At 32.9% G+C, this 12,802-nt stretch overlaps 1 protein-coding gene across 1 annotated transcript; it reads left to right on the top strand.

Moving 5' to 3' along the window:
• Nucleotides 1-277: 277 nt before the first annotated feature.
• MS3_00006147 (uncharacterized protein) lies at nucleotides 278-10,710 on the top strand (the record flags this gene model as incomplete). Its single annotated transcript, XM_012940977.3, has 2 exons — nucleotides 278-1,426; nucleotides 8,230-10,710. 2 exons carry the CDS (start codon nucleotides 278-280, stop codon nucleotides 9,133-9,135), a joined length of 2,055 nt encoding a protein of 684 aa, XP_012796431.1. The 3' UTR covers nucleotides 9,136-10,710.
• Between the last annotated feature and the right edge of the window lie 2,092 nt (nucleotides 10,711-12,802).

Raw genomic sequence — 12,802 nt, forward strand, 5'->3', positions numbered from 1 at the left:
AACTTCGTGGTACCAGCCTTTGCACTCATCGCACTACATGCGATGTTTGAGACATAAAATAAAGCTACCTCCTACTTCGACCTTCCTTTGTATTTGAAAACACGAAATAAGGGATTTATCATGTTGCTAGATTTCATTTGTTGTTATTCATTCACATTTACTGGAACTTTGTTTGTTTGTATGTTCAAATGAGTTGAACGCTCAAGAATTTCTACGAGTTTAAATATTTTTTGCATTTACACTTGTTGAATCTTCCTCGTAGACTTCCCCACGTACCATGTCAGAAGGCTATATTTTGGCTGCTCTTGAATTCTTAATACAATATGGTGGAACTCAAAGCATTAAAGACTTGTGGGTACTAATGTGTAACAAATTCCACCAAGTTTCTGATTTTAAACATGGTGTTGGGAAAAGTCATCACAGTTTCGAGAAATTTTTGTTATCTAACCCAACAATCTTTAATGTTGCTGATAATTTCGTTTGTCTTACTGATATTAGCAACCCTTTAGAAAATGAAAGGGACTACTCACATCAGTATAATAGTCGTTGCAATAATACTTCTCTTAAAAATTCAAAAAATATCCGAAGTAAATACACCATAGAGTCAGAAGCTTCAGCCGTTCGATATTTCCAAGAACAGTTGCTAAGAAAACCAGAAAGATGGGTCCCAATAAAAAACTTGGCTGGACATTTATCACAGGCATCTCCTCATATTAGACTATGTGTGGGACCACAGTCCGAATTCCTTAATTTTTTGACGCGGCACTCACTCATCTTTGAAATTCAGGGTGATCTGGTTGGATTAAGGAACAGGACCAAAGTAGTTTCCTGCACACCTCAACAATCTATTAATAAAAAGAAAGGAGTACGGCCACTGTCATCACATTTTCCTGATGATCTACACCGGATAGCTGTTCCCTGTTCTCGTACAGACAATCATTTCTTCAGTCTTCACCGCACTGGCCACGAGGAACCGGCACCTAAATTGCAAAGTGAAGATAATATTATTGTGTGTTTAGACGACTGCAAAGCTATATTTTGGGTAATGTACGTCATAAAACATAACCTAAAGGATGAAATTATGATTTCAAGATTACTTGCAGAGCTTTCAAATGCCCCTGATTTGGTGAGGAATTGTATTGGTTGGACTCAGATCGAGCTTTCGGAGTTTCTCAAAAAATATAACAGGATATTCACTGTTGATGATGTTACCGGTGTCGTCGCAGTACACTACACAAACAAACTTAATATTTTTGTTGCCTCAAGGCATATAAATGATTCTTCTAGTGGCCTAATAGTTTCTCAAAAGGGTTGCATCTTTTGTGTAAACAGGCTATGGGGAATAATTGATCTCGGATTTCACGAACATGTCTTCTTCGACAGATCGCTATTTAAGAATGTTACAGACCTTACTAAACATTTCAAGGTAAGTATTTGCGCATCCTCATATGTTGGTTTTTCTTCATTCTATGCTAGTTAAATTACTAAATTACTTAAGCCAATATCTTAAGGAGCCGAAATACAACCTGATAGTGAATGATATTTAAGAATGCAACAGAAGTTGAATGAGTATATCTTGATGATTACGATTTTGAGCATTGTCTAGCTAGAGTTTTCAATATCTCACAAACCCCTTTGGAAAGCACACTTATCATGTTGGATAGTATCTGATAAATAAGTAAAAAAACAGCTTATGTTAAATCTAGGATGTTTTTATCATTTCTTAAATGTTTAATCTGAGGAAATTATTAGTTAAGAAATTTTCTAATCACTCTATTTTACTTTTCTTCATTTCTGCAGTGCTATTTTAGGGAAGTATATTTATGTTTCTACTGATTGATTCGCCAGTACGTTTTCAATTATATAGTTTTAAAAACAATGATTTTATACTATTCCGATCAGTTTTGTCACCAGCCCACATCGTAAAGCTTAAGTTTCTGTTCCCATCATAAAGTTATGAGAGCTAATGAGTAGACTAAGTTCATATCCACGAAGCGTTGTTTGTTTAGTTTACATATCAAGTAATCGAAAATGGTATTGTATAATACCATGTAGAAACAGACGTTTCTTAAACGTAATTCTACACGTTCAAAAATAAAATCGTTGATGTTTATATATGCCCGTGAGTTATGCAAAACATACACTACCGTTAGAGTGAGTGAGAAAATGGTGGGAAATGGCACAAGCAGTACATAGGCTCAAAGTTAAGTACATCTTAGACACATACTTTGGACAAGAATCATTACATTCCCCGATTATTGTAAAGATTAATTTAAAAACCCACATGTGGTTCTCAAATTCGATCCAAAAGCGCTAGTTTTGCTTCTGAGTTTAATCTTATACATGTGTAGAAATTTGATGACCATAGAAAGTTACTGCATCCGCAAAAATGTGAAGGATAAGTCATTCTGGTTATTTATGCTTGCTGACTGAAATCATGCAAATAAACACAATTCGATCACAGAATACTGGCTAGTGGATACTACTGTTTGATCTTACTGAGCATTGAGAGCTTCAGTATATGGTCTGAAATGTCGCCACAAAAAACAGAGATAACATATTGTAAAATCTATCTGTTATTGCTGTTTTCAAGTGGGAAAGATGGAGTTTGTGAGAAGGAGCGAACGAGAAGGGCAACAGGAAGTGGGTTGATGTTGAACAGAATAAACTCGAGTACTTATGAAAGTATGAATGTCACTGATATTTGATGTTTCCATGTCCCTCAAGTACTTCATGTTGTAGAACTGAAAGGTGAATGTGAACACAGAACTCAGGAACAATTACTTTCGGCCTGCGGGTAGTTTATTCTTATTCCATAGTATTGGTTATGTACTTTTTAAATTGTATCTTTGGCATTGAAAATGTATGCTTCAAGGAGGTCCTCTGTTTTTATGATTCACGTTGCATAAACGTTTCACTCATCTATCAAATTTTATAATTCGAAATGCCGAGGCAATAACCTTAGTGACACCAAATTAATATGCATTTGGAAGTAAAAGTTCAGTATCAGATTCAAAAGTTAGAGTTTTTGATCTCACTACTCTCCAGTCAACTTAACTGGGGCTGTTATCTTAAGAAATAAATACTTCAAATATATAGTTAGACCAAATCTTTATGATAATTAAATTTTAGAGCTGTCCACTTGTTTATATTAAATTTGTTTTCTTTCTAAACTAGCAACAAGTTTGTGTAAATCTCTGTACCAAGGTTTCTTCTAACTTCCAATACTGTGATAATTCGGAACAGTCACAACTAAGTGTTCTGTAACACCTCATTAATATCGTCCTAATGAACAACTATTTACTTGACGTTTAGCATGTAATCCATTAGTAACAACGATAATTGTTAGTTACTTTTAAATTTCATAAAGTAGTATAGATTGCAAAACACTTATGCGCTCTTAACAGCTTTTTCATATATAGTTGCTCATTGAAATATCAAGCCATCAGTTTTGAGAATGTGTTAGTAAGGATACAAAAGCTTGATTAAAAAACAGTCCACACCATATTTTATTGGTTTGTGAAGTATCATCGAATAAAATGAGGTGGTCTTTCTAAACTCGCCCCTATTTTTTAGTGAGGACTGCTGTTCTTGAAACATTTATCTCTTGTTTTTTGTTAAACATATTGTTTCAAGTGCATGTTACGTAAAATCTCTTATCCATTTTTATTAGCATATGAGCTTTAAATTAAATTATTTTTAATTCGTCGCCTTTTTCACGTCACTGCTTGCGATTTGTAGTGTTTTTATATTAGTCATTAGGAATAAAATGAATAATTTTATGTACTTCATACTGATGATTATAATCTGCTTGAATGTTGTAACTCCCATTTAATAACACTACTGATCTTGTACGCTTTACTGATATTTCTTGTACATGGTTATTATGACAATTTTCCACTATTTCATGTTCAGTCTAGTTTAAAGACATTGGTTGAAATTGTTTAACCCAAATTTAATACATTTTTCTCTGCTCACTACCTAGATCTATTATGTGGATCGATCATAGCAGTTGGTCAAGAACTAACTTTTCGTCAATGCCTAATACTTTATCATAGGTTTAGTTGTTATCACGAGTTAGTTATTTATATTACAGATCCGTAATTATCACGCCGTAACACATTTTTGATAAGTTATTTTTCGTTTCCTCAAAAAATAAATATCATTATACAGTACACTGATATTATTCAGGTATTCAACTATACGCCAATCGATGTCTGCCTATCCGAAGAAGTTAGGGTTATAAGAGAGTGATTTATTACTTCCAGTTGTCACACTTTGAAAAGTTACAAGCGTATAATAGGATAAATCTTAGATGTATAACCGGTAGTCTTGTTTATAACATGCACAAAAGATTACTTTGTAGATGGACCGGTTTCTTATCATGCATAAAAGCGTTTATGAAGAGGCAAGAGTATCAGTCTTCAAAAAAGCAACCTGTCAACTGAAATATATCAAAGGACTAGACAAGCAGATACCTAGAATTGATTTTCCAGGCGACTGTGGGGTGTGTTTTATTTTTTTTTCCTCTGTTAATCTCGACGGGACTGAACTAGAAGTTTTATCATTAAAACCTAAATTTTGTGATAGACTATGACCTGTGGATCAACTAAAAACTGATGTTTATTTTGAGAACCTATTTACCTGGACAAAGGAATTGATGCTCTCGGTAGAGGTCGAATATGAAGGGTTCAAGGCTACACTGGTTGGTCGGTGTAATTAATTTAAAAATAACAAGCGTCACACAAAGAGTATGTTGACTGACGAACATCGAGAAGCTATCCGGTAAATAAAATCAAGCAAGCACATTTTTGTCACTAAATCAGACAAAGAACCGGGCACTGTCATTCTAACAAGGCCGATTGGATAGATAAGCTGAATACCTGTTGAGTGACTGAAATAAATTTCGAAAGCTTGGGTCATATGAAAGCCTCAATGAAAAACCGAACTTCAAATAACTACGGCAATAGAACTTTTGAAACATCTCTGAGTATACTTATAATGGGGTCAAGTCATCTGTAACAAATACCCCTTGACTCTATGACTTACCAAAGGTTTATAAACCAGAGGTCCCTTTACGTTTAACTCCATACATGTCAAACTCACCATACTATTCAACAACAAAATGTTTGGTGAGATTGTTGGAACCACTACACCAAGATTTGGTTAAGTACAACGTGAATGACATATTTGAATTCATGGATACAGTAAAATGTATGAATATAAGAGGCAAAACTATGTTACCACTAAACATAAAATTTTTGTTCACTAACATTCCTCTGACAGAAACCATCGGTTACACATGTTAACGACTGCTAGAAATGAAAATAGAGACACTGACCCCCATAAATAAAACGAAGGAGCTTCCCTTGAAATGCACTGTGAATGTACAATTTATGTCCAACCATGAATTTTACAGACAGACAGATAGAATAGAAATGAGATAACCCCTATGCTCGATCCTCGCTAATATTTGTCTAGTCAAACTGGTAAATAGACCGTTGAAAGACATCCTACATAAACCAAATTATTACTGTAGATACATAGATGACACACTAATCGTGTATGACGAAAGTATCGACATACAAGAACTGTCGAACAGTTTCGATAACGTCCACCTATTTACTAAATTCACCAGCAAAGAGGAGAACGATAATAGTATAACTTTTCCCGATGCCCTACTTTCCAGAAGGATAGATGGCTCCATAAAATGAAGTATCTCTAGAAAGAATACTTGGACGGGTCATTATACCCATTTCTATAGCATTCCACCTCTTCAATACAAATCAAATTTCGTGGATGCGCATTTCTGAAGAGTCCCATACTAGGATAAAACGGCTGTCTAGTGCCTCCAGGTTTCCAATGGTGGTCTGGCTTAGATCGACTCGTAAATTCAACATATAACATTGCCAAACTAATTAACACATGCCTTATTTTGGCCTTTGTTAAATATCACAATAGTTATGGTCTTATAACTATAGAGCCTGATGATGAAGTTATTTGAAAAATTATTCGCTCAAATATTCTTTGTTTCTAAAACGCATCGTACAAAATCCTATAATAAGTTTTATTTTGTGTCTCATTGCTGTAGGACTGTTTCTGTCTAGCAAAGGTCCCTAAACATCTTTTCTATCTCTTTAAAGTGTAACTTCTTCGGAGTTCGATATCTTATGTTATTCTATCGATCTACACTTCTCGATGAATCGTTTGGTATATCGTGTTGAACATTTCTTAACTTAATACAAATCGATGCACTTGACTTTAATCCACACCTTCTTGTAAGTTACCTGAAGACATTATATGGCTGTCTAAAATGAACTAGGTAATATGAAGGTTCAGACGTTACAACCAGTAACTGAGTGTTATTGTGGTTTGAGCTACTTATATCCACATAAGTGGAATATAACGACCGTCAGGACTAGAATGTATTACAGTAGAAGACCGAGAAGGAAAGAACGGGGACGGAAAACAATTGGTATGGAAATGCAAGAACAATGGAATCTGAGACGATGGACTGATAATTGCAAAAGAAACAGTCAAGTTTGAGACAATTGATTGATATTTTGCAAATTAAGTATTAACTGAATGGTTTTCAGGTTTTAGTGAGGTGTTTTGTAATTTTGTCCCCACTCGTGTTCTTGTTTACTACATTATGACTTCAGATGAAACAGTGGTTTACTCTTCATAGCTTACCATATAAAAAAGTACATAATAAACGAAACTTCATTAGAAGACATCGGAATTTTGAGTATGTAAAACGACTGGATCAGTGTTCCCGTTAATAATGTATTTAGATTCCGTCTTAAAATGTTCATTATCATCTTTCTCTATTCAGGAATATGTAATAGAAGTATAATAATTTCAATAAATAGATTATTGTTTGGTAAGATATCTTACTCTATAGGATTCCTAATTTAAAACTGAGATACCGCTTGATACTTAATGAAAAGTCAGACTATGCTTCAGTGATTTTAAACGTTCAGTCAAGAATTCTAAATAGCACCTAATACTCACTTTTTAATACATATATTATAAAACCCAACAGAATGTTGATTCTCCCAGTGTTACATTTTTGAATTAGTAGTTTCCAGCTTCATAAAAATAAATAAATCCGCTTTGTGACTCCAAAACCAAATAATAACAAGCGAACTCTCTTTTATTAGAAGTGAACACACATGTTACTTAATATGCTGTGTAAGCATTAAATAGTCATCAAAACGCAACAGCACCTTAATGAACGCCACAGTTGACTTTGCACCATTGTGTTTCAACCATTTCCGAAACCTTTTCCATTTACTTAGGTTTAATACTATCAAAAAGGTGCTTGTCACTGAAAATTAAATATATATACTCCTGTTTGTTCACTGAGTCGTGTTAGTGCCAATCAATAAACATGGATGAAAAAACATTAGGTAATACAAAACTATTCCTTCTACAGTTAGATTGTCTAATCAACTCAGATGAAAATTATTAAATATCTTGGTTGTAATCTGTCTTAACAAAAGTTTATTAATGATAGTATGCTTTAAAACTAATTACAGCTAGATGTATGCATCTTGTAAATAAATAAGACGTTTTATTTGAAAAGTAGCTCCAGAAAACATGTCGATTGATAGGTATGATCAGATCTGATAAAGATAGAGATATTACTTATAAGGGTCAGATATATGAGTTTAAACTGTTTGGATTAATGTAGTTCAAAAGTTGTTGTGGGAGTAAATTTGTCACATAGATCCATTCGGGACTATTAATTCTTTGTTTGGAGACTAGGAGGCTATGACGTTTACGACCTAAAAGTTGTTGAGATATAAAGACCTGCTCTGAGAAGGATAAACCGTGGGAATAATTGTATCCCAATCTCATCACTTTATGATAAAACCTTACCGTTTATGGTTAAGTCTAGGTTTAGAAAAGAATAACCAAGGCGAATGCACTCATATCTAACAGTGCTAAGTTTCAATCTTACACACTAACTTATTTGCTATGAATATTTCTCCACACGCAGTATCTGTATCACTGTCGTATTTTTGTTATAAGAGTATTCCTCTTCTTTAGTTTCCAACGTTTGAACTATTAAGCCACTAAGTCAAAATAAATATAAAAAACAGAGTTCATTAATGACTTGATCAAATAAATAATAACTGACAGTAATAATTATGTTATATCACATTTTATGTTTTAATTATTACCAACTATCATTGTTTCGTCTTATTTTATTTTCATTTCTAGATTAAAGAAGTAGTTTATTTCAATGCTATTTTAGCACCTAAAGATTCTCGTGCAAAATGGCGTGCTACATGTGTTTGGAAAGAAACTGATCAAATAATTAATCAGTTAGCTAAAGTCAATTATCCTGATAACAATACTAATAATAATAATAACAGTAATTTACAACATTCTGATAATCAATCCCATCAACATCATCATCATCATCAACAACTTAATGATGATCCTGATTCCGGTTTAGATAATTCTGATGAAATAATAGATCCCAAAAAAAATAAATTGAACGATGATCCAATAAATAAAAGAGATCAGTCACTCAAGTCTTTATTTGATGAAGATAATATGTCAGTAGAGTATGAATTTATTATTAAACAGTTTGCTAATGTACGTATGGCTGATGTTTGGGAGATTGAACAGTTTACAAATCAGTTAAAATGTACAAATTCAGATGTGCTCAATAGTAATACTAATAGTACTGTTGTGAATCATAGTAACAATAATAATAATCAGTATAATCATATCAAAGATCATCATCGTCTATCGTTATTATCACAATATAATCCAATTGACCATGAACGTAGTTTATCAATTAGTAATGAATCACTGTCCGATCTAAATACATTATCTGAAATACCTAGTATTATGTCTGGTATACAACTGGAACCACCATCGACAATAGTATCTTTAAATTACTCTGAACATGAAACCGATCATGGTGACAGTCCAAGACAATTATATAAACTACCGACTCATAAACCAGGTTGTCCATGTCAGTGTCTATTATCATCCACACTAATTCAAGAGAAAAAATCCATGAATAGTGTAACTACACAAACATTGTTTACAGGTGAAGTTAAAGGAAAATTTTTTTATCATGAAACACAAGATGGTCATAATCATCATTCTTGAATTCTATTGTTATTAACGTCGTAGCGGTGTGTTTCTTTAAAATCATTTTTAACCATAATTTCTCCCTATTGACTCTTTTTATTTCGAATCCATTTTAGATAATCATGTAGCAACACACAGTTTATTTCATAAACTGAATTAGTCATTAGCTTGTTATGAATTTGTGTATTCTAGATTTACTCCGATAAGACGTTTCCTAAGTCTTATCTATCTTGAATTACATTTTTTCTCCTTTTTTTGCTCCTACTGACAATAAAAACACCATCGTATGACTATCTACATGGATAGTCTTAATACTGTCATTAAAATAGAACAGGATAGGTAAAGTACTCAGCCATCATTATGATTCATAGTTACTTTTATCTACCTAAGTAAAGTATTCCAAATACAAAAAAGATAACAATAACCACTAATCAACTTTGTCAGTTTTGCGTATATCTTAAAAAAACGAAAAATCGACTGATTTTTCATTGATATTGTCGTCAGTTTACATGATGATGTGCTTAGTCTGTGGTGATTTCTATTCCTGATTTTGCTCATAATTCTCTAGAAAAAATTTTTTTCTAGTAATAGTAGTAGTAGTAGTCGTTGTTGTTGTAACTTTTCTCACTCTTTTTACTTTTTTTCTTTCTTTTTTAAATATTGAAAAAAATATAAGCATTTCAATCAAGAATAAATTGAATAATTTTTTCTGGTTAGCGTATTTTTAGCGAGTTCATTTTCTATGGGATGGGGTCACAACCCCCCCCTCCAAACCCAACCCTTCTCCTTTATCCGGACTTTGGACCAGTAGTAGCCCCAATGGGGCTCTGGGTGGAGTTATTTCATTTTCGAACATTTATTAATACATGTATATCTATTCTTTTAATTCATTATTTCTTTCATGTGATTATATTTTGTTTATTTACTTATTTTAAAATGGAATTTCTATTCTTTTCAACGGTTAAATAAAAGAATAAACTCTGGGATATTTAATACTCCTCATGATATATAACTATAATATCATATTTACTCATCTTTCATATTGTTAAACCATCTTATAAACTTGCCTCCTTACATTACTTACATTGATAAGTGACATTAAATATGAATGAAATGAATAGGTTACTTGATTAGTTCATAAAACGTCAATTCTTCTATATAGATCCAATCATTTATCTACATAGAATATTGTAACATAAATCAATGGGCATGATTTTTTCTTTTTCAACAAAATTCATATTTCATTATTATTCATCGATTGTAATGAAACGTTTTCTCCGTTCTTTTTTCTCTCCATGTTTTTCTTTTCTATTTTCAATGGCTGTGAATATATATAGATATTTTACTAAAGAATATTTATACATAAGTTACCATAATTGACCATTGTATTTGTTAATTTACTTGAAATTTTGCTTAGATTACAATCTACAGAATGATTACAATGATGTTGTTACTTTCATAGATGAAATTTCATCAAAAAATGAATAAATTACGTTGTAATATAACTTCCATTAGATATTGATAAATAATCATATTCATTGGAAGGGTAATTATGTGAAATGAGTTTATTAAAATATAATTTATTTTGTATAACAATATGTTCTACTTTATTACAATTTATTTGTTTGTCTGTTTAGTAACTACAGAAACAATCATATTCCCCTTAAAATATTACTGATTTATCAGAAGCGGTTTCGTGGAGATTTTAGTAAGTTCAGTAGTTGAACTCAAGAGTCAATTGAAGCTAGAACACCATGGGAAACCTGGAAGCACTGAATGGCCGTTTAGTCCTAGTATGGCACCCCTCAACAGTGTGCACCCATGATCCCACCCCCCACAAGATTCGAACCCAGGACCTGTCAGTCTCGCGCCAGGCACTTAACCATTAGACCACTGAGCTGGCCAGCATCCAACGATGTTAATGTCTAACTGATAGGTCCTGGGTTCGAACCTCGCTAGGAGCGGGATCGTGAATGCGCGCTGCTGAGAAGTCCCATACTAGGACGAAACGGCCGTCCAGTGCTTCCAGGTTTCCCATGGTGTTCTAGCTTCAATTGACTCATGATCTCAACTATTGAAATTTCTGATTTATATTAATAAATTTCGCTTATCTTCATTTTTAAAGTTCAAAGCATTTTTAAGACATCCTTAAATGTTATGCTAATTGGATACTTTATGATTACACATTCTGCTAAAATAGTGTACATGGTTAATTATTGTAAAAATTGGTTGATCACCGATCGTTGATTGAGAGGCATAAGGAAATTTACAAGCTCAGTGTTTTCGTCGACATAACAGGTCAATTGTTGTCTTAACTTCGGGTCATTCTTGCACTGTCTTTGGTTCAAATTTACACATATGATCCTGTGGAAAATATCTATTTCTCCTATCGTTTATCTTTCGAAATACTTCTTAACACTTCGTGAATTTCCTAAAAGTCTTTACTGACTTTCACATAAGCTCTTGGTAAGAATGAAAGCTATCAGACAGATGCTAACTTAACCATCGTAATGTTAAATACTTCCTGTGAGCCCTGAAAGTCCTAGGTTCACTAGTTTTCTAACTACGTTCACTGTTTGATATGAACTACAAAAACCATCATTTACTTGTTCGTTGAATAGATATTGTATTTACTTTCTACAAATCACTAACTCAATCAATCAGCTGGTTTGGGAATTTTTTCAAACGAATGTTAGGCGATAATCACGAGTTCAAAATAAAATTGAAAAACGATTAAAGAATTCAATAGGATTAGCTACCACCTATTTATCATATGATGCTACATAAAGTCGAATATTTGTAATCTGTTTAAATTATTTGTTAGAATAAATTTAGATTTATCGGTTATTGACACCATTAGACAAAAATTGTACCTACAATATATCAAAAGAAATTGTATTCATGAAAATCCATTTCCAGTTATTTACATTGACGGTTAGAAATAACAATGTTGAATTAACCTATAATGTATTTATTACTGAATAGTTCACTGAATAGTGAGTTTTGTCGACAAATATATAGCGTAGCAAGATTTTACCAGTAACAATTATTCTAGATGACTTATTTAAAGAAGATAATCTCACTATCTGACAACTAAAACAAATCAACTTTTGGATTTTAAACCGTATAACTAAATATAATGGATTCAAAAGTCACAAGGCAGTGTCATACTATGCAGTCTGATGTATTTGTCATATTCAAAATACAATTGTCATGATAGCAAGATATTAAATAATCGGCAAAAGAGTAGCAATAAAATACTTAAAATTTGGATAGTAAATGAGTGGATCTATCTGAACTGTTGTTAATGACTTTAAGGAATATTTTGTAGACTTCTGAAATACTGGTTCATTTCTCAAGAATCTCATCTAGCAAATCAAGTTGTTGGAGGTAGTCAACAGAAAACCCTGCTCAACGTAGGTTTCGTGAGAGGCATACTTGCAATTTTGAGGGAGATGAAGCTCCCCGAGGGATTCTAATCTGCATCAGCCAGTTTTACAGTCTGTAATGTTACCAATGAACTATTTAGGTCTTGATTGATCTCCTGTAGGACTGAGGTACTTGCCATTGGTTAATCACTAGATAGTGAACAATGTAATGTTTACCTAATCCTTTAGTGTTGATCGAATTTCAACCACCAACCGTTTCTTCAAGATTATGGGTACAGATTCTTGACGATTGCTAA

This window comes from Schistosoma haematobium, chromosome 2 (assembly GCF_000699445.3).
Source record: "Schistosoma haematobium chromosome 2, whole genome shotgun sequence".
Lineage (NCBI taxonomy): Eukaryota > Metazoa > Platyhelminthes > Trematoda > Strigeidida > Schistosomatidae > Schistosoma > Schistosoma haematobium.